Genomic DNA, 25,531 nt, shown 5'->3' with positions numbered 1-25,531 from the left:
TTGGCACCGCACAACCAGCGGCTGAAGCATACGGAGTGTAAAACAAGCAGTTTCATGGGCGGGCCAGAGGTGTCGACTGGGTCTATTGGATGGCTTGCTAATGTCATCAGAGCGTAGCAAGGCATGGCCGAGAGCGGAGTCACCTTCTTCTTCTACGGTCAGTACAGGAGGCATCGTAAAGTGCAATGCCACTAGCGCCAGGGTTGGAGTATGGAACAGGTCATAGGACACAGAATATTACACACTGTCCGCAACGCCCACCGATAGGCCTACCCAACCGTCGGCTTGGTAGGCATTACAGTATGGGATTCCATAACTCCTATGCAATGCCACTGCCTTTGACTTCAATGTTAAATGCATCATGGCAGTGATTAAGGCAAAGAGATTCCTATCAGGTATTGAACATTCACATGTAATTGAGAAAGTGTACCAAATTTCAACTGATTTGATGTGACCCTAATGTCTTTCTTTTTACCTTAAGAAAATGGTGATTTCATCACAGTATTCTAATTGTGTGACATCCTCAATTCATGTTTTTTGTGAGCTGGAAGCCCAAAATATGTAAGAATAAACAAATGAATTATTCAAATAGTTAAAAATGTTGACAGTGAATACAGTAGTTAATATTTGCTAGAATTATGGAAATAGATACACTTTTTCATGATATTCTATTCTTTTTTGACAAGAGCTTTATGTGCAATGATGTCTGTGTGTTTTTTTCTGTAGCCTACTTATGTATACAGTGTCTCCAGGCACCAAAGGTCAAACAACATATACGAGTCATCAGGCTAAATTAGGGTTAATAGGTAAGTTTTTCTTGTTTATTTAGTCATTATGCTGCCAAATGCTGGAACCAACTTCCTGTCCAAATCAGAACTGCCCCAACAACATGATCTCTCAGAATTCCATGGAGTGGAGATGGACCTTTGGGACACGGAATCCGTGTCAGTTTCACAGACTTTGCCAAAATTCGGTGCCCCTGAACAAGTAATTGTTTTCCGTCATGGACACACAGAAGTGCTTTCTCTATATTCTCTATAAGCTCTATGTTTCCACAGTCTTGTGTTTTCTCAGGATTTTTCTAATTCAAATATTTTTGTTACAAAAAAACATTTTTAATACTGACAGGTTAGGGTTAGGGATTGTTTTGGTCTGGGCACAGCTAGTATTTTTTGGTTACATGAATGTGATACCCTATCAACCAACTGGAAAAGGTATTTCTCAAAAATACTGTATCTTGATTTATCAGTGAGAATGACCATTATTAACAACTTTCTTTAATTCTGGAAAAAAATACACTATGGCGATAATGTCCAATAAGTTGAATTTGGATTTCTCTATTGTTGCAACAAGTTTAAACAAAAAAGGGGCAAAAATGACTCTCGGTGGAATTGTGCACTGGATTCTGAGTGGGCCATTCAAGTATCATGGCTTTAGGATCCTTGAAGCACCTCTGAACAAATTTAGATGTATGCTTTGGGTTATGTTGTTGGAAGACCCAGCAATCCAGAGCCAGACCCAGGCTCCCGTGTCTGAGGCAGAAAAACTTGATCCCACCACCATGTGTAACTGTGGGAACTGTGCTCAGTCTCATTAGACTAGGGGTGGGGAACCTTTTTCATTGGAGGGGCCACTTCAAATTCATCCGAGGGCCGTAAAAGTCCTCAGATGGCCGTAATATGAACACAAACCAGGATTTCCCCCTGAACTTAAGGCCTATATTGAAGAGAGCCACCTTCAAAACAGACCCCGCCTTCTCAAGGTGCACTGAATATCACTTAATTGTATTGCAAATGTATTTTCTAAGATTCCATGACAAAATATGTCATATTTTATGTGAAGCTGCATAACATTAAACTGACATTGAGGGTCGGATAAAACGGCCTCAAGCGCCGCAAACGGCTCTCGAGACATAGGTTCCCCACCCCTGCATTAGACCAAAGAAGCCCTAGAGACCTGTCTAAATGATTGTTATTGACCTGTTCTCAACTGGAAGTTTCTTTTCAAGAATGACAGCTGTTAGTGCTTGTCATCATATTGGGCTTTGGGGCCATCATCAGAGAAGAACCCCTTTACTTAAGGCGGTGAATATCAGAGTCCAACTGAGCTTTGCCTGTGAACATTTTAAAGTGAAAAATTAGTTTTGGAAGTCTCCGTTTTGGTCTGATTACATTTAATTGAAACTGCTTCGACACATGAATGCTGCTTCTGTTAGGTGAAGATGGGGACAGGCCTTAAATCTTGGTAACACAGTTTACACAGTTTAACATGGTCGTCGTAGCATCATTCTGTGGCAGTCTCAGGCATGGGAAACCTTGTTTGGGTGAACAGCACCATGAAAAGACTATGATAGAATATCGAAGGAGTCCATGCAAAAATATGCTCATAGATTAAGCTAAGATCTTCGGAGGATCTTTCAATAAGATAAAAACCCAAAACTTACATCCACATCAGTCCAAATGTTCTTCAAGGATACTAAAACCATGATCATGAAGTTGTTCAGACCTCAATCCTTTAGATATTCTTTGAGGAGAAAATCAATGTCCATGCTCAACATCCATGCAATTTGGACTAGCTAAACAATTTGTCATGGGGAAATGGGCAAAAATGGCTTGTAGGACATGTACCAGTTAACAACTAATCAAAGAGTGGTGTTAGTTTTGGTTCATAAATGGCATCATATTGACTACCGTATTCATTATCAGGAGGCTAATGATTCTGTCCTTGGCATTTTTTCTTAAACTCATTGTAACAATGTAAAAATCCAAATTCAACTTATTGGACATTATATCCATGGTGTATTTGTGTTCAGAATAACATAAACTGAGTAATCAAGAGAGATGTCTAATTTCAGGAGGGGAGCTAATAAAATCATCCTCAACTGTATGTCCCAAGGGACGATTACAGCTGTTTACATTAATTAGGTCTAAGTTATATTTTCAGGGGACCTAATGAAGGTGAGGTCTGTTGTAAAGGTGGCAACCTTCAATATAGGCCTAAATTGCAGGGGGAAATCCTGTTTTTTGTTCATAGTAAGGCCCTTGGAGGACTTAAAAAAATGTGGCCCTCGATTGAGTGTGTTCCCCACCCCTGCTAAAGTGGTCCTGAGGATGGTGCAAGCGAGGCTACTGCTATAGAGGCTGTGACATAGAACGGCCACTAGATGGTGCCCTGTGTGCTAGCTATCATTCCCTAGGGGTCCCCATGACAAGGCTCCCATATAACCCGATATTCCAGCCAAGGACCCTCTGACATGCTTCTCCCTCAATTGCGGAGTTTCCTATTTCTTTAACAGTAGTCTAATCCATACATCATGGACAGATTTACAAACCATTTTTACTGCACTTTTACAATTTAGGCGATTTAAGTATAAATCATTAGTAGACCAATTGTAAAATACATGTGTTTAGGAACCATTGTATGATTTTGTGTGTTATGTGCAGCATATGTAGTATGGATTATATGAATGTGGTGTCTCTGCTAGTTAACCGAATAAATCATAGTTACTGTAAAGTACTGTACAAGACTATATTGTATGACACTTTCAACCAAAGACAAAACGAAAGAAACTCTGTATATTCAAATTAAATTTTAATTAATAATGTACATTATATAGCACTGGTGTGTTGTACACAGCGTAATTAACACACCCATACATAAAAATGCTCTCGGGGCATTCGTATAGCTGCGATCTCATAACTGAACCAACTGATATTGGCCTCCCAAACACATGCTTTCCAAAACACTGATGGGAAAATGGAAACTGGACCAATCACTCGATGCATTCTGGTTAGAAATTTCTTCAACTTTTTTTCTAAACAGAATACATTTTTTCAAACCAGAATGCATTGAAATGGCAAAGTGCCCATGAACGCTGCCCAGCAAAAGCAGCAATGTGCCATCACAAACGCGGCCAGTGTCAGCTCCCCTCAGCTCTGCCTGGCTAGCCTTGCTGTGTTGCTCTGTGTGACAACGGATGCGTTTAATTAGCTCACTACTCTGCAGTAGAGGCGGTTTGTCTGGTTATTATTTGCAGTCTGTATTGAGAAATAAGAAGATAAGGTGGTCAGCAAGGCACAGGAAACATAGTGTTAGTTAGCATGCTACAGCTCGCCCCTCACAACACTAACTGCTCAACATGCTGCACATCAGTGTCCTTCACTCACCAATCCCTGTGGCCATAGTTTTTCTCTGTTGTTCTACGTTCTATTACCCATCAAACAAGCTATTACGTGGTTTTCATAGAAAATAATAGCCTATCAAATAACATCCTTATGGAACAGCCTTTTCATCAGTGGCCCTTTAGCATGTCAGATGCAATAAAAAATTATGTTTCCATAGCAACATAGGGTGCGTTTAAAAGGCCTCTCCCATCGGTGTTGTGGCGTATATATATAGACAGGAATTGATGCTTTAGACAGGAAGTAATGCGTTACTCCAGCCGCTCGTCCCCTTCCTCCACGTCCTTCAGGCTCAGCACCTCCAGAGTGCCCTTGCCTTTCGTCTCGCAGCGGATAAGCTCGTCGACCTCTCTGAAGCAGCCCGGGTCTATCAGGCACACCTGGAAGGGGGCGGGAGAGAGAGAGAGAGAGAGAGAGAGAGAGAGAGAGAGAGAGAGAGAGAGAGAGAGAGATATTTACATTGGGCGTATCTCTGAACATTGCATAGTGCTATGTATACAAGTCAATAGGCGTGTTCGTGATGACACATGCTGCAGCAGTCTGTGTAGTGCGTATGTACACTTCACCATTATAAAGCATTGATTAGAAATTCCAGACCAGAATGCATTGTAATTTCATAGTGCTGCAGCATGCGCCGCCACAAACACACTCATTCTCTCTGTGAATCAGATAAAACTGGGAGGTGACACACAGAGACACATGCCCACATATACAACACACACATTTACTTTATATAGGCTTATGACAATGTAATGTCCTAAAATACAATACATGCCCAGTTTAATGTCTCAAACAGCCTGAGGATGTGCCCGAGTCGATGTGTGACTTGAGTTTTGCTGGGGTGGGACCCTTCATGACCTGTCCAGTCCACACCTTAAAAAACACTGTGCTTAACCTCCTCAAGATATTGCCATTCAGTCTGCCCCGATGGCTAACTCAAATGCTTCATTACATGTGAAATTGTTCTAATGGCAAGTGAGTTAAGCTTAGCTCTCAAGTAGAGGTGAGTTTGAGTGCAAAACAAGGGTGTGTATGTACGTGTACACCTGCGTGCAAGCATGTGTGTGTGCACGTGTGAGGGTGTCAAAAACAAAAAAACAATTTTGAAGGGCCGGAGTGTGTGTGTGTGTGTGTGTGTGTGTGTGTACACAAGTGTGTGCGCATGTGAGGGTGTCAGTCCATGCACTTGAGAGGTGTTAAGCAGTTTTTGATTGACAAAAAAAAACAAAATGGAAAAAAGTTTTAAAAGGTTGGATTGTGTCTGTGTGTATGTGTGCATGTGTGTCCTTGTGTCCTCACCATCTCCAGCTGATCGTTGAAGTGAGGTGTTTTGATTGACCAAAAAAAGGGGGAAAAAACGTTTTTAAAAGGCCGGAGTGCGTCTGTGTGCGTACATATGTGTGTCTACTCGCATGTGTGTGTCCTCACCATCTCCAGCTGATCGTCAAAGTCTTCGCTCTCTGTGACCTTGATGAGGGGCTTCAGTTTCTCCTTCAACCGCTTCCCGTCTTTTGCCGGCAGGATGAAGCGCAGACGCATGTGGGCACGCTGGATCTGCATCGACTCCTTCAGCTGACGAATCACCTCCAGAGCCTACAACACACACACACACACACACGTTAGCCTACAACACACACAAGATCTAGGACAGGAGTGGGGAACCTATGTCTCGAGGGCCGTTTGCGACCTTTGAGGTCGTTTTATCTGGCCCCCGATGTAATTTTAATGTTATGCAGTTTCACATGAAATATGACATATTTTGTAATGGAATCTTACAATCTACAATTAAATTATATTCAGGGGACCAAGAGAAGGTTGGGACTATTTTAAAAGGTGGCTGCCTTCAATATAGGCCAAAACCGCAGGGGGAAATCCTAGTTTGTGCTCATAGTATGGCCCTCGAAAGACTTATACGGCCCTCGGATGAATTTGAAGTGGCCCCTCGGTTCCCCACCCCTGATATAGTATAATAGTCACTGCAGTAAACCCTGAGCTCCATTAGCCACTCATCTAGCAGGGACGACAATAGCTCAGTTAGCCATTGCACTACAGCCAGTGACTACAATAACAGTTAACACCTCAAGCAGGTCTTACCACTCATCAGTTGTGCATGATGCAATGCCAAAGTGAACAAATCCTGTTAACCCATTTTGTCCTAAGCCCTTTTTGGGAGGGTGCCCTCTACCTATTGAATCCTAAATATCTCAGCCTCTGAAGCACATACAAACATGAAATGAGTTGCGTTTAAAAGCTAGGACCCTCGTCTTGCCTTAGAATGTGTTCATTAAGCTCGAACTTACCCACATTTTGAATAAAACAGCTCAAATCTCAAGTACCTGAATGCAGCGTATATGTGTCTCCAGGACACAATGGGTTAAATGGTAATACTGCCAATAGAGCTCCTAAGTCACCCGGAAACATGTAGCAGACTGTAGTATTTCTTGCTAGCATTTAAGGATTTTCCGGTTCCCAGCTGCGACCGTGGGTAAGGTGTGTGTGTAAACACGCGATTAGCGAACCCCCGCAAACTGACGAGGGTATTACAAATAGGCTGTAGGGATGACATTATTGATCATTTTTGTGTCAAACGCCGACATAAATACGATGTTGCTATCACATGCTTAACCCGGAAAACTGGCAGACTACAGGAGGGAGATTTCACGAGCTGTGACCATGGTAACCCACGGCAAAACGCCACAAACCTTCCGGGGGGCACTCGTCATTCCCATAGATTTGTATAGAAGACTTCTATACACATCTATGGTCATTCCGACATACCACCATTCAGACATGACGCCATTGCGACATCCAGTCATTCCGACATTTTGTTATCACCATTCCGACAATTTAATGTCACCATTCGGACACTTGTGGGGAGCTGTCCATGGTCGTGGTGCTTAATGTTTCCTAGTACGAGACTTTGGAAATACTTCCAACTAAGTTCTGATACAGGTTGTTTTTCACTCCTGGTAACACTCTTTTGATAAAACGTAAATAGTGCCATAACTGCAATTACTCCAATCACCTTGGTTTAGTAGTATACTTTCAAAACTTACCATCGAGGAGGAGTTTGCTCATGCGACTATAGCTCACGCGAGAATGTGAGATGTAGTTCCCAAAAATTCACGAGTAGCCAAAGTATAGCAACATTACCTTATTATCGTTATGTTTAGGTTGATAAATACACACGTGTTGTTGTGCTGCTCCATTTGTTACCAAGGAAAGGATGCAGGGATAGGCGAATGACGGCTGTTAACGTTTGTCTTATATTTTTGTAAGCCCAATGTTAAAAATTATATTCCTGGAAACCGGATTTCCGTGAAAATGCTAATCCATGCATACAACTCGTCATCACCCACTTAGGAGCTCTATGAGGACCACAGAGATTTCACTTGATATAGTGCATGTCCACAAGGGGTCACTATTGTGCTACACAGGCATGAAAGCAGGTCAGGGGTGAAAAAGGTGAGTCACTAGCTGGCTGCACACTAGGAAGGGATCAGGTGAACAATATACTGAAAGGATCAGATGAACTGTTCAACAGTATGCTGAAAGGATCAGATGAACAATAGTATCAAGAGTGCCTTTAGGACATTCTGAAGCTACAACATGATGTTCAAATGTTGGCCTTGGCTTGGCCTTTTCCTTCTGACTACTAAGATGAGTGACAGTATTCACAGAGAGAGAGAGAGAGAGAGAGAGAGAGAGAGAGAGAGAAAGAGAAAAAGAAAGAGAGAGAAAAAGAAAGATAGAGAAAAAGAAAGAGAGAGAGAGAGTAGGAGTAGTAGTAGTAGTAGTGCCCGGCTCCTTACCTGCTGTTTGGTGCTCTTGTTGGCCTTGACAGAGTAGTGGATGTCCTTCATGGCCCTCTCGATGAGGTTGACGGTGTAGGGCCGCTTGGTCTCGGGGTTGACGCACTTCTCGGCCACGATGGTGGCGATGTCGCGGAACATGGTCTCCAGCTGACTCTGACGCTCCTTATCCGACACCTGCAGCTCGCCCTTCGCCAGAATCTGGCAACCGGGTAAAGGAAAAGTTATTGACATTACAGTGAAAGAGTCTGCAAGTCTGAAATCGTTTTGTCATTGTGATTACAGAGAGCATTGTTATTGAGGGAGGGAGAGAGGCTAGTTTCCACTGAACGTTTACCCGGTACAGCTCGACACGGCACGACTGGGACGCCACTTTTCACATTTCGATTGCGAACGACACACAGCTCAACTCACCTCGAACCAGCCGGCCGGCTGAAGCGAGCTGAGCGGGTCTTTCGCTCCTTACTACCCAGAATCCGCCTCAGCTCGTCCTCACCGGTGAATGAAAAAATAATCATGGCGGCCACCAGATCAACTCTGTTGGACTGCTCTTTAGTTTGACACTGTATTACTTTGTTATTAAAATTGAAGGCAGAAATCAACATTGTAGTATCCAAATACGTAGTCGCTGAAACTATTTATAGACTACTTCGATAGGTGAGATATCCTCAAGTCAACGAGCTCACGTAAAGTTGATGCAACGTGACAATGCGAAAAATGTAACTCCAACCATACTATGGGTAACACTGTTTGTAATGGAAAAACAAACCAGGCTGGTTTGACAGCTCCACTCAGCTTGACACAGCACAGCCGGGTTTACATAGAAAAACGGCAAGAGAGAGAGAGAGAGAGAAGGGTCAACAGCTGACTCTCGCACTCCTTATCTGACGCCTGAAGCCTGCCCTTTGCCAGAATCTGGCAACCGAGTAAAGGAAAAGTTACTGACATTTGGGCCAGTGACTTTCATTTCAGTAGCAGATGTCAGGTGATACAACCACAGCTATAATGCCTAAATATAAAATAGTAATTGGTAATTCATGAAACAAGCAATGAATATGATTCTTAGATGATTCATTCCATACAATAATGGGATTAGCTTTGGTTGCACCACTGCGACGTCTAGAGATTGCAAAACCGTCATTGACCCATTTATTACAATGGGGGGGGAAAAAACAAATACGCAGTTTGCAGTAATACAGTACTGTATTTAAAACAGACCTTTTTGGAGAGCACTGGCATCACTGGGGGGAATCAAAGGGATATAAATAGCGCAAAATTGACTGTGGTACAATATCACCTATGAAGAACAGCCCCACTCACCTGTTTGCATATTTCTGTCAAATCGTCAGTGCCGAAAGCTTTGGTGAGATCCTCCTTTTTTGCCACCTGTCCCTTTGACACATTGATGAAGACTGAATTGGTCTGGAGGACCTCATCCAAGTCCTTCTCTCTACAAACACAGGGCAGAAAGATCATGGACAGTTCATGGTTCAGTTCACATTAAACGCGCGAAGCCATGGTGTTAATAAGCTGGTAAATAAATGCCAGATTTGATGCACCAGGTTGAATCGTGAAAACATCAGCTAAAATATCTTGCAGGGTGGTGATACTATGGGCCACAAAAAACATTGAGCTTGTGCTTGTGTGCATGGGTGTACTTTTAGGTGTGGATGGTGGGGATATGTCGATGTCAGTTACATTTTTGATATGAACCTAACTTGTCCACACGCCGCTCGAGATAGCATTTAAAGATAGACTATCTGGAAAATGTGCCATTGTAATGTCCCCCCACCACTTTCCAAGTCAAACCTGAAACACCTTTGCTTGTGTGAGTCATGCGACAGATACCGAGGCTAGTCAAAGTGTATACCTGAAGTGTCTCTACAATTTCGTGCTGATACAGTCTAAAAGTAGACTCAACAGGATAATCAAAACAATGCCCACAAATAAATAGCACCACCACAATAAGAAAACAACATAACAACAATTCTGACCCTATGGTTTATATTAGCTATCAAATTAGCAACCACCCTGCTAACATCTATGATACTCACGCTCCTGACCGCCAGCTCATGACTTTGTTCTTATAGCAGGCAATTTCAAACCGCTTCCCGCCCTTCTTCATCCGGACCACTGCCACATTGGTCAACCGAATCTGGTTTGTTGGCGTGAATATCGACATTTTGGCAGAGCCACCTCAAACTCTTGGAGGTAACGTGGGCTAGATTGCTCGATAGCTGCTGTCAAACCAGCTGCGCACCGACGACTTCAGCACAGCAGCAGTGTTGTTGTTCCCTCACTAAACTCCGGGGTGAAACTGCAACCGCTGTCAAACGGTCCTACTTGGGAAAGGCCAATGAAGAGGTATTTGTGATGAACACGTATCAAAAGATAATCTGTAGGCCTACCATCCGAACCAAACCATCAACAACACATTTTAAGATAGGTAGGCAATGGTGGGCAATGTTGGGCAGTGGCACTCGTCATCACATCACAAGAAAATATCTAATGAAGTCTGGTATCATCACGTTTTGTTTTGTTTTGTTCTTTTGCCTATTCTGACAAATAGTCCAATTTAAAACCTGCGTATGAAGACACCAGGCTCACATAATCATCTTTCAAAAGCGCCAAAGTTGGGAATTTCATTACTTTTCCTCAACAGGTTAGATTCATTGTCTGATTGAAAATGGAGGAGACCACGTAGGCCTACAACCAATACAATGAGAAAAACTTGTCTGCACTCTGTTAGTGAATTAATTACTAGAGGAGGCCTAACTCATTTGTCCACCCACTTGAGAGTTTCTCAAAAGAGAAGTTGTTAGCAACTTTGGTAGTTACCAAATGGAAAATGCATTGAAAACAACAAAGTAGCTAATGTAGTAAGCAACTTTGGTTTTGAGAAATTCACCCCAGTCCACTAATTTAAAAAGAACACACTGTCCGTCTAGATTATCTTCGCGAGTCGCGACAGAAGGCATCAATTGGCAACCTTGTGTAGCCTAAACCGAGGAAGGTAACTAAAGTTTCAGGGACGTTCAGACAGTTTGTACCGACTGGACAGGATTACATAACCATGAACTCTTCCCTGCTGCACTTTGTGATTTACGATAGAATTCTGTATATGTAAGAGCACTACGTAACTAGGTAACTTTTGTGGTTCAGCTCATTTTGTGCCCATCCATGTGTAAACGCGGAAATTAGTGTCCTAGGAAGTATTCCATGATATGATCATTTCGCAAAATATAAATAAAGAAAACGTAATTATATATGTAACGAGACGTGTTGAATGTTTTCTTGTACAGTATTGGTTATATAATACTTCAACTAAACCCTCATTTTCTGAAACACCCCCATTTTCTAGACCATTGGTTCAGACCAACAATATGACGGTGTGGCGTAAAATTTCCGCATCGTGAGACAACTTGGTTTACAGAACAGGGTGAGAGGGTGAGTATCTGGACTTCCTCCATTCCCACTTGTCAAGTTTAAATGCCTTTTACATATACTTGTCATTATTAGTTATATGCGCGGCAATATTTTGGTGAGTTGTTACTCAACTTGAACTAAATTAAACATGCCGGTGTTCATGACGTGTGCGAAAGAGAAGGCTGCACAAGTGTTAGCTGCCGCTAGCCGCAGAGGATGAACTATTGTGAACTTTAACAAAACAAATCGATTTTGTTTTAGCAACTACCACAGACATGTTAAATATAAATGTAGCTATGGCCATGCTGGTTGACTTGGGAGATACAGAAGACACCTGCTTGCTTAATTAAGCATTCTTGAAAGTTAACGGGCTCGTGCCCAATTGCAATTATGTTAACATGGTTATCCCTAGCTGTGTAGTAACTAGACACTTATTTGCGGTCATTTGAACGATTGATGTGGGCTCTGATTATTCATTAACTCTGGATGATTACCTTCAGCGTAATCGTCTGGTAAACTATTAGGTGAGTACTGACAACCACTTAAACTCTTGTGACCCCAGGCCATTTGGAATCATTATAACAACATTCCTATAGGCGTTTCTGGTTACGTAATTTTTTTTTGTAATTGCACAACTATTAAGTAAGGTAAGGTCGTGGTTTACGTGGTCAGAGGGGACAGTGATGGAGTTATTTTGAATGGAGTTATACTTGGTATTGGTTGTCTCAGTGTTGTGTTCTTATAAGATTCTTCATTGTTTTGGTGAGATCTTTCTGTTCCTGGTATGATGATGGAGAGTCCCCGGTCATATTGTTGGAGTTGAATTCGCTGATTTGCCCGAAAGCACGTGACCAGAGTCACGATTTATAAACTGCTTATTCATTGTTAGTAGCCTATAATAGTGTTCACACGCCTGCCCCGACGGTCTGATGCGCGATATGTTGGCAATCAGTGGTCTTGTTTAAAAACATTTTTAGGAAGAGTGGTTAATATTTGACGGGCCATGTTCTGGCAAGTTTCTTACTGTATCACATAACCAAACACAGTTTAATTTCTAAAATATTTGAATTGACATAGCATACCATGGTATACCTTGCATCACGGACCAGTGGAATGTTGACTAATCCACGTAATGGTTGGAGGTAGATAATTGCTTTTCCCCCAATGGCCTTTGTCCAAGTTATTCACCTCTAGTCTGTCTGTGAGGTCTATTTCTTTGCACTCTCCTGAACTCTCTGGTAGTTTGAACACAGGCTCAGGCAGTCTATCCCTCGTAAAACTATGTTGCCCCAAGGACAGTTTAAAGGGTGTGTTGGCAAGGTATGGTGTGAAGTCTTACTTAATCTAGTTGATGACTATAAGAATTCTGACTAACTAGTGTTGCTTCTCCTTTTGCATCCTGTGTCTATCTGACTGGCTAGTCGATTTTGCCATTTGCTCCCGAATACCCAGTTTTTGTTGTGTTTAGCTCATGCAACTATCCGATGTTAAACTTATATTGCAAGGCTGTTGTCTGTTGTAGTTGTGTTTATATTTTTGAGCAATATTCTTTTGCCTGTCATGTTATGCGTGTGTCCTGTCCAATAGGCTACCTGCCGTATACTTAATCGTTGTATGCCTGTTGCTGTACTTGTACTCTACCCTCTTAAGTGACAATTTTCTTTGTGTCAGTGGTTTACCAAGTAGTGAACCATTGTATTAAAGTTTGCTTGTGGAATGGACAGTGTGCTGGATTTCCTTACACTTGAATGACATCCCCACTGGGTCATTCCACGCCAAATCAACAGGAGCCTGCTCACTTAGGTCTCAAAAAATTCTGAAAATATTACCAAGTGTACCCATGGTACTTAAGAGAAACACTGTTACTTTATTTGAATGTAAGATGTATACTCTCCGTGTTACAGCCAATTTTACTGGGGGAGGGGGGGTGCCCATTTTGTTCACACTCTTTTTTTTGTCAAAGTTCACAAGCCCGTAGCTCAATAACTAAACCATATAGGAAGCTCAAATTTGGCATGCTGGTACATACAGTAGATAGGAATAGTTTGTGATGTTTTCTTTTTTAATTTCCAACCTGAACATGGGCAGCATGCACATTGGGAGCACTATGTTTTCTATGCGTTTCTTCCGCTCCCATCTGCTGGTCAAAAAAAGTAACAACATGACTCTTTGTGCCTGACCTACTGTCTCTTTTGGTGTGCGAACCTGCTCCCACATTGAACGCTCCTGAAATCACTGAAATTGAAAGGGATACCTGCACCCCTGCACAGGGACTCTCGGGTGATCATGTCTGGGCAAAATTTGCATTTGATTATTTAGTCTTTACATTAAATGTTATCGAAATCATGTTTCTCTCTTTTTGCATTTTGCCCATGTTCAGGGTGGAAATTAAAAACGAAAACATCACATAAGACAAGTCTCATTGGCATTTTTAAAAAGAAGACTTCATGGAGAATGAAGAAAAAAATAAAATAAAAATCTGTGGACAATCCCACAAGGTGTTCTGGTGCTCTGAAAATAACACCCAAAATGATTTGTCAGACTTGTGAGGTCTTCTGGTCAAACACTGATGGGGTTTCCTTTCTATTTATAGATTTTTATGGGAGTGTTTCTACTTGTATCTACAAGGGGAAAAAAATCACGAGGCTATGTTGGGCACAAATAACTTATGTCTTCTGAATGCCTAAACAGAGCACAGCCAAAAACTCCAGTACAATTTGTATCATCTTTGAGGGAATGCTATGACGATGCAGGATCATACAGACCAAAACCGACAGTTTTGCAACAAACTATTCCTATCTATGTACCAGCATGCCAAATTTGAGCTTCCTACATGGTTTAGGTGCTGTTTCCATGTAGCAGGATATTTGTTTAGCAGGGTATTTTTTTTCTCCTGCTAGGTGTAAACGCAACATGTGGATAAAAAAAATCCTCCATTGTAACAAATGCGTTTCAGCCCCCTAAACAGGATATTTTTTTCTCCTGCTTTTTATACCTGGATTTTAAATATCTGCTACGTGGAAATGGAAGGTCAAAACCAATGCAAAACCAATACAAGCAGGAGAAAAAAATATCCACATATAAAAATATCCAGCTACGTGGAAACGGCACCTTAGTTCTTGAGCTACGGGCTTGTGAACTTTGACAAAAAAACGAGTGTGAACAAAATGGGCACCCCCCTCCCCCAGTGAAATTGGCTGTAACATGGAGAGTATACATCTTACATTCAAATAAAGTAACAGTGTTTCTCTTAAGTACCATGTACACTCAGTAATATTTTCAGAATTTTTTGAGACCTAAGTGCGCGGGCTCCTGTTGATTTGGCGTGGAATGACCCCACTGGGATAATATTCTACACACCTGTCCAAGTACAGAGGTGTGCCAAAGCGTCATTTTTGAACTGGTTGTGACTTACCGTACGTGACTGTTTAGGCTGCTGATGTTCTGTATTCCATGCTGACTGTATTACATAATCTTCTCCCACTAAGGAGCAGTCGTAATCTCTGCTGATTATGTGAAAACAAAAGATTACCATAACACTGGTCCATTATTTACTAATGGATATTAGTCTGCCAGTGTGGGAAAATTGGTGTGCATAGGAGGAAATTATGCTGGAAGGAGAATAAAAACACACTAATAGGCAATAAAACCGCTTGTTTTGGGAAAGAATTGGAAAATCAGAAGATAAAAGAAGGACGTGAGAAAAGATAGTGTCAAGCAATGTTTTCAAAAGATAAATTAGCCTAATTGTTATAGACAGTTACAGAAGATAATGTTTGACACACATGTATCCTCCAGCCACATTACCATTCACACTGGCATGAAGCAAGATTAGAAGACGTGTTGGTTTATTGGATGCTAGTGTTCCTGTGGTAGTATTTGGACTGTTGCATGGAAGATATCTTTTGGATGTTTTTACGGACCAGTGGCACATTGAAGCTAAGCTCCTGTCTGATTGTGTGTCTGGAAGATATGTTTTAGGGTGAGGAGAGATGAATGGCAGGCTTTTAAGAACGAAGGGATGGGGGCATCAACCTCCAGGATAAGACCGTTCAAGTAAACAAAATGTCATGACGATGGCTTGTGGGCCAAAAAGCATCAGACATGGAGGTATAAATACAGTTTAAGCATTGGAAGCACACATTTTTTTCTTAAAATGCTTTAAGGAAGATGCATGCAGTGATTAAAGGAGTCATGAGGCATATGAGTTGGCAAACTTACTACTGTCCTGTTTCTCTTCCAACAAATCCTGGAGTGGTAGGCTATACATCTAAATCTGAGTAGACTTGTTACAGTAATTGTTTAAGAATTAAGCGTACATATTGATGAATAATAATAACACTTTAGTTTTATATAGCGCCTATAAAAGCACCCACGGTCACTTAACATGGTATCTGTGTAGGTATTTGTTGGTGTGTATGGGCTTGACACTAGTACCTGCAAACTGGCCAAATGCTGGTAAAACTTGGCTGTGGCTAGTAATACTTTCAGTGTCACTTGCCAATTTGGCTGGCAGCTTACTGTATTCCTTGGTCATTAGTATTGCATGCACATCATAGTAGCCTATATTCTGTTGTTTGCCCCTTGTGTATCAATTGTTTGTATTAAAGTTCAAGAAAAAGCTCAGTAACTGTAAAGGTTCTATTTGCTTGATATACTTCCATGTAGAACGCTTTACATTCATCTTGCTTTAGCACCTCATCTTCTGATGGAAAATTACTATCCACAGTGGTCAGTGGGTGTAAAAGTTAATGTCAAGCCCCGGTGTGTAATGTGTATGTAAGTGTGTGTGCTTGTGATTTAGTAATTGATGACACTTTTTGTCTAGGCTGCGTTGACCTTAACCAATTGACCTACTGAGTGACTTACTGAGGTTGGTCAGCTGGCACACATCCCTTTTTCGCCCCCCTCAGCTCCCGTTTGGTGCGTGAGGGAGAGACTGCATGTGAGCTTGTTGGACTGTATATAGTTATACTGTACCAGGATAGGAAATTCTATCTGTAATAGCTATGTTAGTCTTAATTCTCATACCTAAACGACATGTTAAATAAAACTCTGGTAGCTAGACGGTTTGCCATGAAGAGTTCCATTCATCTTTACTTTGGACCTGTCCTGTGTTTATTCAGTCACTAGAAAGGAGCTTCTGAGAAACAAATGACGGGGGACAAGAGAGCAGTGTTTGGCTATGTCATGAAATAGCTGTTACACCATTTACTCCAGTTTACCTAATGAGGTACATGGACTGTGTACCTAAGAAGAACCCACCTCGAACTTGATTCAACCAGCACGGAGTTAGCTGATTGTATGACAAGTACCGATACACTGGTCTACTGGTTACGATAAGTTAACTGTGTTGGAAGGAAACTGTGGGTTTTTTTTTCACTTTTACTTTTAACACCTCTGGTGTTTGGCTATGCAATGAGCCACCATGTGTGTGTTTCACTGTGTGTTTAATTGGTAGCTGGGTCAAAGGGAGATGTCTAGAGAGGGGGCTTCCCCTGATAAACACTTGTGTTGTGCGTAAGAGGGAGGCAACTGGTCCAGATTGCATCTAGTAGTGCAGCCTAGGCTCACTGCTTATGGGGACCCAGGTTCGAATCCGACCTGGATCATGTCTCAACACTACCCCCATCTCTCCCTCCCATTCATTTCCTCCCACTTCTTCACTGTCCTGTCCAATTAATGCATGAAAAGCCCAAGTGCCGGTGATGAGCATTAGGTGTCTCGTTGAGTGCACTCTGGTCCTGCAGGTCATACCCAGTTAGTCTGGGCTGTCCTGAAGGGCGGATGTCACCTTCGCCCTCTGCGACATCTCACCCAAAGGCATTATGAGCAGCTCTGGTGTTGCAACATTGGCACGCAGACAGAGATATGGGCTTTAAAACATGACTAACTGCTTCAATAGCAGCTGCACCTGTGGCTGCAGTCACAACTTAAGTCGGAGCTTTGCAAGTAATCTGTGGCTGTAGTCACAAGTTAAGGACCTGTGCAGGTAATCTGTTACTGCTAGCCGCATGCTTAACGCTGGTTAAGATGGGGCTGCTGCAGTCACATTCACGAATCAGACATCTGGGAATTTTCGTGTGAATGCCAACATTCCACCATATTGACGTGGGGGCAAACTCAGCGGAAGCGTTGTTGTAAAGATACTAAAATTGGATAAATGCAGTTCTTCTTGTAGAACGTGGTGAAGTGAAGCGTTTTTAAACTCTAATGTTTTAGCATTGTTCCCTCTTCATTTACACTTTTCAAGTGACAATGCATGGTCGAGAGGGGGAGGGGGACTTTGTAAATCTCAGAATTTAAAAGTTAATTGGACATGTGAACAGATGAAAAGAGATGTTTCTCCTATATATGGCAAATCTTTAGATATCGTCCACCCCTATTTTTGCGTATCGAAAATAATCGAATCGCTTGCCTAACAAATCCATATCAAATCGCCACAAAGGCTCTGATTTACACCCCTAGCCATGAGTGTTGTTGATCCAGGCCTAGCCTGGAGGACAAACATCTTGGACTGCTGCAGCTGTGTGGCATCTGCAGCTTCTATTTCTTGCTCATTTACAAACATGTGGATTATTATCATTATTTATAAAGAGTAAAGCTATTTAAGGGACTGTTATTCAAAAGTGTTACCTGAGGTTATTATTATTATTATTATTATTATTATTATAACTATGTAATATTGTGATATATTGTGTCTCCAGTGTTTCCAGTGTTGCCATGGCAGACGTACAGTCGGAGGCTCCCGGCCAATCGGAGCTGCTGGAGGCGGAGGAGCCGTTGCTTAGCAACCTGGACATCTTCCTCTTCTCTCTCATCGCCGGCCTCCTCATCTACTGGGTCACCTTCCGCAAGAAGCCTGATCCCATACCAGAGTTCAAGAAACTAGACACACCGTACGTACACACATGCACACCTACTGGCTCTCATTTCTTGCTCTACCAATTACGGAAACATGGAACACAACAGTTATCAGAGTATGAATCATGAGATATTCAAATATTAATAATTGAATATCAAAAAAGCTACATTTTAAAATGGCCAGTATCTTCTCCAAACCTAGCCTGCAACGTCATGAATAACATCTGAAATGGTGGTGTTTGGTTCTTGAGTCATTCCAGAGACAATTTGACTTAGAGTTGTAGTAAAGAAGTAATAGAGTAGTGTTGGAGGAGATTGCCCCTCCTAACACTCTGCCCAAATTAGTATTAGCATTTTAGGTGGAGTGTTAAGTGGGGTACTCATGTCAGTTTGGGCTCTCTTCCCTAATGCTAGTCTATTACTACTGTATTATAACTCATTTGAACATGCTAACAGGGACATGAGCAACATTTTTACTCCGGGAACAGCACAGACAGACCTCACTGGTTTATGCCCATATGTGGGTGTGTTTGTTTCTGTGAAAGTAGTGAATAGACTGTGTGTTTGTTTCTGTGAAAGTAGTGAATCGACTGTGTGTTTGTTTCTGTGTGTGTTGGTGAATGCAGTAGCTCATGTATTATGAGCCTTTCTTGTAAAGGCAGCAGTCATTTGGCTTCCCTGGGGGACTTGGGTTACATTAGATACACACACAAACACACACTGATCTGTGTTCACATGGACACAATGCCTAGTTTTATAAGCCTGTTCTGTTTCACACACACTGGCAGCTAGGCTCATTTCAGGAAGGTGCTGAATGACAGTTTATCCAGTCCTTATGACACACACACACACACACACACACACACACACACACACACACACACACACACACACACACACACACACACACACACACACACACAGAGGGTGGGTCACATGTTGATGCAATACTTCCTGTCATCAACTAAAGGAGGATTAAAAGTGACATTTAAAGAGAAATTGCAAACGGTTTTGAAAAGGATTTAACCCTCATTCTTTGAAGAGGGTATCATTTTGCAATATTTCCTTTTTTTTAGATGTATGTGTTATATGATCCCTATATATCCACCAAAATCAATTTCAGAAACTGATTATACCACAGAATCCTGTACTGTACTGTACTGTTCTACTGTGCTGGTCTGAGTTCTTATCGCAAGGCATTTGGATCCAGTCAGTGGCTCAGACTTAAGTTACATGGTCAGCTTTCCTGTGTGAAGTGCCTTGCATAATCGCCCTAGAGAAAGGAAACACTGGCTTGGCGCAAGATTGCTTACACAGCCGTGTGTGCATGGTTGCGTTCGTGTGTGTGTGCGTGCGTGCTTGCGTGTGTGTGTGTGTGTGTGTGTGTGTGTGTGTGTGTGTGTGTGTGTGTTGTTGTGAAATGTTGTGAAAATGATCTTTTGAAGTTGCTGCTCAGTTGGTGTGCAGGTCTGCAGACAATAATGTGTCTGTGAGGTAATCCTGCTTGATAAGTACAAGTACAGTATGCTTCCCTGAAACCAAGGCTGCAGGTGTGTGTTGGGGTTGGGAAGTGTGTGTGTGTGCGCACGCTTGCGTGAGTGTGTGTGTGTGTGTGCGTCCTCTGTGCCTCCTCCAGAGAGGCAAGGCTGCAGGTGTTTTTATTTGGTGAGTCCTCCACAGGCCAAGGCTGTGTGTGTGCGTGCATGATTGGGTGTGTTTGTATATCCTCCAGGGTTGTTTGTGTGTTCCTCTGTTAGTCCTAGCCACATGGCTCTGTTGCCATTGGAGATGCCAGTTCACACCCATTCCAGCAGGGGCACTGTAGTGCGAAACACACACACACTCACTGACTGTCTCTCTCTCTCTCTCTCTCTCTCTCTCTCTCTCTCTCTCTCTCTCTCTCTCTCTCTCTCTCTCTCTCTCTCTCTCTCTCTCTCTCTCTCTGTCTCTGTCTCTCTCTCTCTGTCTCTCTCTCTCTCTCTCTCTCTCTCTCTCTCTCTCGCTCTGTCTCTCTCTCTCTGTCTCACTCTCACTCTCTCTAGAACAGGGGTCTGAAATTACATTTGAATGCAATTTTTGGGCCATCATGGACATTTTTTTTTCTGACAATAGCATTGCGCACACGCGTGCCAATCACCGTTCTGACCTGTGCATCAAGTAGTTAGTAGTAAATCCATGCTTTTTACCTGTAGTGTTAAGTTGACTATTGCAATACCCTACTTATAGGTCTCCTGCAAAGGTCACTCAGGCAGGTGCAACTAATCCAAAATGATGCAGCAAGAATTCTGACTAAAACAAAGAAAAGAGATCACATCACTCCAGTCCAGTACTTAGGTCATTGCACTGGCTTCCAATATTTTGTAAATATGCTTGAACGATATCCTAATAGATGTCAAGGTCTTTAGAATCTCATCTACTGGTTGTGCCTAGGGTCAGGTCTAAACAGGGTGAAATGGCATTTAGTCATTATGCTGCAAAATGCTGGAACCAACTTCTTGTCGAAACTGCCCCAACAGTATCTTGTTTTAAAAGGAAATTAAAAACGGCTTTATTCTCATCTGCATTTGGTGATAGTTAGTTACACTATCTATAACACAATATAGTTTTTAGATGCGTCCCAGCATCTCTATAAGAGGGTCTGTCTGTCCGTCCGTCCGTCCGCTGTCCGTCCGCCTGAAACGCATTCCTTCAATTGTTCCTTCCCGTGTCCACAAGGCAGAGGCAGAGAGTCATTTTGGTCTGGAGCGAATGCTTTCCAAAACGTATGTGATATGTTACCAAACCAGCAAGGCTAAGCTGATTGCATTGTGAGACAACTGAGGGGGGCATTCAATTTTCGGCATTGTTTTGCGTTTGGACAGTGGGAGGCAACTTCGTTCCTTCTCCACAGCGCACAAACACCACTGTGAGTGTCTGATACACTTCGGCTGACGAAGATGTCAAACGTGAAGGGGACTTTATCATGTTGTGTATGATGGTGTCGCGTTGTACTCAGCTATTTTGGTTCATCAGAAACTCGCGGAATTGAACGATTTAGAAGTCGGCAGGCAGTATTTGATTTAGTGGTTTGGTGGAGGTTGGAACTGGCATAGAGGGACGCATCTGTTGTCCGCCTGTCGGCCTTGTTTCTTATCTTTTTGCTCTTCATTCTATACATTGAATATGTAGCGAAGGGGAGTAGAGTTGCCCAGCTGGGACTCGAACCCAGACCTTCTGGAGTAGTAAACCGGGGCTCTGACCGCTACACCAAAGAGCCTGGCTCTTTGGTGTAGCGGTCAGAGCCCCGGTTTACTACCCCAGAAGGTCTGGGTTCGAGTCCCAGCTGGGCAACTCTACTCCCCTTCGCTACAGAATAACATTCATATATGAAAATGTGCTACATAAATATTTTTGATTGATTGATGGGCTAAACGGCTGTAAAGATGCTCTACCTGTTGCTTTTGTTGTCAGTTATTCTTCATTAATTGTCCTAGAGGCTGAATAGAAAACAGGGAATAAAGGGAGTACGTACTGGGACGGAGGGAGGAGCAGGAAGAGTGGTTTCTTTTCTTTTTTTCTTTAATCAAGTATGCCCGCTAGACTTCCCTTAAAGCCCTTATCTAGCTACCTCTGCTTGTTTACATGACATGTAAATTATGTAAAGGCTACTGCTGGAAAGCGTGCGTGCATGTGAGCGTCTGTGCGGGTGTGTGTGTGTCTGAGTTTGCTGTCCTATGTGTGCATGACATGCCTTGAGGTGCGTGTGCGTGCGCGTGCGTGTGCGTGCGCGTGTGCTTTTGAAAAGGGCGCGATTAATTTCATGGTAGGGAAAAGCTTGCGTGACTTGTGTGCACATGCATGTTTCACTTTGTGTGTGTGTATATGTGTGCGTGTGTGTGTGTGTGTGTGTGGTGTACTTGTACAGGAAGGGCTGAGGAACTTTGTAATCGACTGTTATCACCGACTTTCCTGTAACCCAGGTCCTGAACTCAGCTGTGTGTGTGTGTGCATGTGCGTGTAGTATACATATGTTGGAGCTGTTGAATAGTGAAGTGTGTCGTGACTCGTGACTGTATGATAAATTTTGTTAGGGCGTGTATTAGGGCGAGTAGTTGAGTCAGAGATTCTAGGAGTATTATCCACTCACTCTGGTTGAGTGAATGAGCAGTGTGTGTGCGTGTGCGCGTGCGTGTGTACAATACATTTTATGTAATGGGTGGAACTGTGGAATTGTATTTTTGAAATAAAAACCAGAGTAGTGGTGTAGAGCAGTGTTTCCCAACCAGGGGTACGTGTACCACTAGGGGTACGCGAGCACACTGCAGGGGGTACTTGGAAATATGTAATGTTAACAAATGTATGGAACTTAGTTTCATTGAGATGGAGAAAGCGACATAGAACTTGACTGGGGGGTACTCCTGGCACACCGAAAATGCTTAGGGGGTACACAAGACAAAAAAGGTTGGGAAACACTGGTGTAGAGGATGGGTGTGTTTATGTATAGCATTTCACTCGCTACATTTGTGGATATCATATGACTTTTCTTTACATTTCACCAATCATGACCTCTCTCCTCTCTTCCTGTCCTCTCTACCACTCCCTACCACCTTTTCTCTTCTTCTCCTCTCGGTTCTCTTCCACACCCCTCTCCTCTCCACCTATTCTCACTACCCCTCACCTCTCTTCCACTCTCCCCTCCTCTCTCTCACCCTCATCCTCTCTGCTCTTTCTCTCCTGTCTTCCTCTCCTTTCTTCTACCCTCCTTCTCTTCCTCTCCTCTCTTCCACCTCTCCTCTCCTCCACTCCTCTCTCTCCCCACATCCCTCCCACTTCCACTCCTCTCTTCAATCCCCCCTACTCTTTTCTGCCCTACGTCTCTTCCACTTCTCTCTTCCACCTCTCCTCTCTTCTACTCTTCCTCTCTTCCACTCCTCCCTTCCATCCCCCCTCCACTCTGATCATCCCCGTCCCTCCTCCTCCCATTCATGCCGCTCATCCTCTCTCTCTCTCCTCCCTCCCACTTTTTCCCTCTCTTCCTCCTCCCCATCCCTCGCTCTCCTCTCCACTATTCTCCTCTTCCTCTCATCCCTCTATCCCTCTCATGCTCGAGAGAGACAGAGACAGAGAGAGAGAGAGAGAGAGAGACAGAGACACAGAGAGACACAGAGAGACACGGAGAGACACGGAGAGACACGGAGAGACACGGAGGGAGAGAGAGAGGGACAGAGAGAGACAGAGAGAGACAGAGAGAGACAGAGAGAGACAGAGACAGAGAGAGACAGAGACAGAGAGATTTGTTGGCTGTAGAGAGAGAGAGAGAGAAATGGGCCGCTTGCTGGCTGTGATGTGTGTTTGGATGGCGTGCTGCAGAGGGCAGCCAAGCCCCTGTGTGTGCTGTGGAAAGGTGGAAAGTTGAGGCGAGAGACAAGCACCCCTTTCTGTCCGCACCCCCCTCCCTCCTCTCCTCTCCTCGCTCCCTTTCTCGCTCCTTTTCTCCTCTTCTTTCTGTGGGCCCTGCGCCTTTAGTGGGTCAGCCCTCTGTAATTCGCCTCGCTCTGTGTGTGTGTGGTTGTGTGTGTGTGTGAGGCCTCGTTGCTTGCCTCAATGCCACTGGCCAGCACAATACAATCCCTTTATGATGGATGGGGTTACCATAGCAATCGCGATCACTCTCATTGTGTGTGTCTGTGTGTGTGACTGACAGAGGGTTGGGCCACTGGTGAAGTGAGTTTTCTTTAGCGAGTTCTCTAACATGAACAATTCCCTCTCTTCCTGCTTCTCTCTTGCTTTTTCCTTGCTTTTCCTTTTTTGCCTTTTTTCCGTTCTCATTTTCTCTTTTTTCCTCTGCCCTCTCCTTTTCCCTCGTCATGTGTTTGTCATATTTTCCCTTATAAAGGGCTCGTTTTGATGTTTCTCTTTGGCTGTAGGTTTTTAACTGCGTACTTGAACTTCATTAATTCGTGTGGGATTGTTTGTGTGGGAGAGGGGCAGAGAAAGCAAGTATGTGTGTGTGTGTGTGGGGGGGGGGTGCTGAGAGACAGAGAGGGAACAAGAGTAAGCAGGAAGGGGGAAGGGGATTTCAAAGGAGGTTGTATGAAAGAGGAGGGCAGAAAAACACAGGAAAAGAAACACAGAGCGAGAAATGCAGAGAGAGACAGAGAGGAAGAGCAACAGAGTACAAGAGAGTGACTTGAGACGGAGAAACAGAGATAGAGAGGGAAAGCACGAAAAGGGAGAGAAACAGTAGGAATCATTGGAATCCTATTCAGTCAGTCAGCCAGTGTGTGTGTGTGAGCGATTGAGGATTGTGTGTTGTTGCCAGATGTGTCTGGTGCCTTCCGTCCGACCACCGTGTGTGTGTATGGGAGTGTGTCAGGGCTGATTGCAGCAACGGTATGCTGCTTCAGTTTGAGCTACATACTGAATGAGCTCTCCCTAAGAGCTGGACTTCTCTGAGATCACAAGGATATAAGGACTTCTTTTTGTAACGTACATAGAAAAGTACTGTGGAAATATACCATGACGTGAAATTGAGTTGCCCACTGGTTTGGTGTGCGTTCAGGAGAAGGCTTTTGCTCTGGTCCATCACAGCCTGGCCCTGGGGGGATACCTCGGCATCTGACTGGACTGACTCTCGGCTCTCTACTGCACATCTGAAGCTGATTCGACATAGCCTCTGCTACTTGTAATCCAATTGGTCCCAGAGCCTCTCGGCTCCCCCTCTGATAGGCCCAGGGGATCACCGCATCTTCGTTACTGCACCTGTTGGGAGTTGAGTTGAGGCAGAGCTTCAGCTGCGGTCCGATGTGCTACGTCCATGCCCATGCTCCCTGGATGGGGTGGTACTAGCTGGATGCGATTAGGGGAGGTCCTATTGTATCTGGATGAGAATAGGGGTGGCACTACCTGGATGCAGATGAGAACATTTGTGGATGAGAATTGGGGCGGTTCTTCCTGGATGGGAGGAGCTATATGAGGCCTGGGGCGGTGCTTGCTGGATGGGAATAGGGGCGGTGCTTGTTGGATGCTGAGGGAGCATGGGTATCTCCACGTGTGTGTCTGTGTCTGTGTCTGTATGAGTGTGGGAACGGTGACCAGATGGCTCATTCCGGGCTGGTAGAGCTGGTGGCATAGCGGAGCGTAGCGGTGTTAGTGTGTGTGTGCCGTCTGACTGTCTCAGAGGAAGCCAGTGGCACCATGGGATGCGTCTTCTCCCTGCCGGAGGAGAGAAGGGCTGCAGCAGAAAGGTCAGTTACACACACACATGCA

The 25,531-nt window shown here is 43.5% G+C and overlaps 2 protein-coding genes across 3 annotated transcripts in view; one reads left to right on the top strand and one right to left on the bottom strand.

The window, feature by feature from the left end:
- Positions 1–3,574: 3,574 nt before the first annotated feature.
- On the bottom strand, positions 3,575–10,371 carry sbds (SBDS ribosome maturation factor). Its single transcript, XM_063204871.1, has 5 exons — positions 10,048–10,371; positions 9,314–9,443; positions 7,994–8,194; positions 5,610–5,774; positions 3,575–4,561 (listed from the first exon to the last, which is right to left on the bottom strand). Exons 1-5 carry the CDS (start codon positions 10,173–10,175, stop codon positions 4,433–4,435), a joined length of 753 nt encoding a protein of 250 aa, XP_063060941.1. The 5' UTR covers positions 10,176–10,371; the 3' UTR covers positions 3,575–4,432.
- Positions 10,372–11,369: 998 nt separating this feature from the next.
- The window catches only part of porb (P450 (cytochrome) oxidoreductase b), a 34,400-nt gene continuing 20,238 nt past the window's right edge, over positions 11,370–25,531 (top strand). Inside the window, exons 1-2 of one of the 2 annotated variants that reach the window (XM_063204869.1) lie at positions 11,370–11,440; positions 18,127–18,318. In XM_063204869.1, the coding sequence (XP_063060939.1) occupies positions 18,143–18,318 (176 nt within the window). In that variant the 5' untranslated portion in view covers positions 11,370–11,440; positions 18,127–18,142. Of the gene's footprint in view, positions 11,441–18,126; positions 18,319–24,339; positions 25,510–25,531 lie in introns of those variants that run through there. The other variant, XM_063204870.1, reaches the window with a different exon arrangement.

Source organism: Engraulis encrasicolus, chromosome 8, assembly GCF_034702125.1.
Source record: "Engraulis encrasicolus isolate BLACKSEA-1 chromosome 8, IST_EnEncr_1.0, whole genome shotgun sequence".
Classification (NCBI taxonomy): domain Eukaryota; kingdom Metazoa; phylum Chordata; class Actinopteri; order Clupeiformes; family Engraulidae; genus Engraulis; species Engraulis encrasicolus.
Note: the sequence above shows the minus strand (reverse complement) of the source record. Positions and strands in the feature narration are given on the sequence as shown.

Coding starts and splice junctions, on each gene's coding strand:
- sbds (XM_063204871.1), bottom strand. CDS start 10,175: ATGTCGATATTCACGCCAACAAACCAGATTCGGTTGACCAATGTGGCA. Junction 9,444..10,047: donor ATGAGCTGGCGGTCAGGAGC/GTGAGTATCATA, acceptor CTGTGTTTGTAG/AGAGAAGGACTTGGATGAGG. Junction 8,195..9,313: donor TGACAGAAATATGCAAACAG/GTGAGTGGGGCT, acceptor CCCGGTTGCCAG/ATTCTGGCGAAGGGCGAGCT.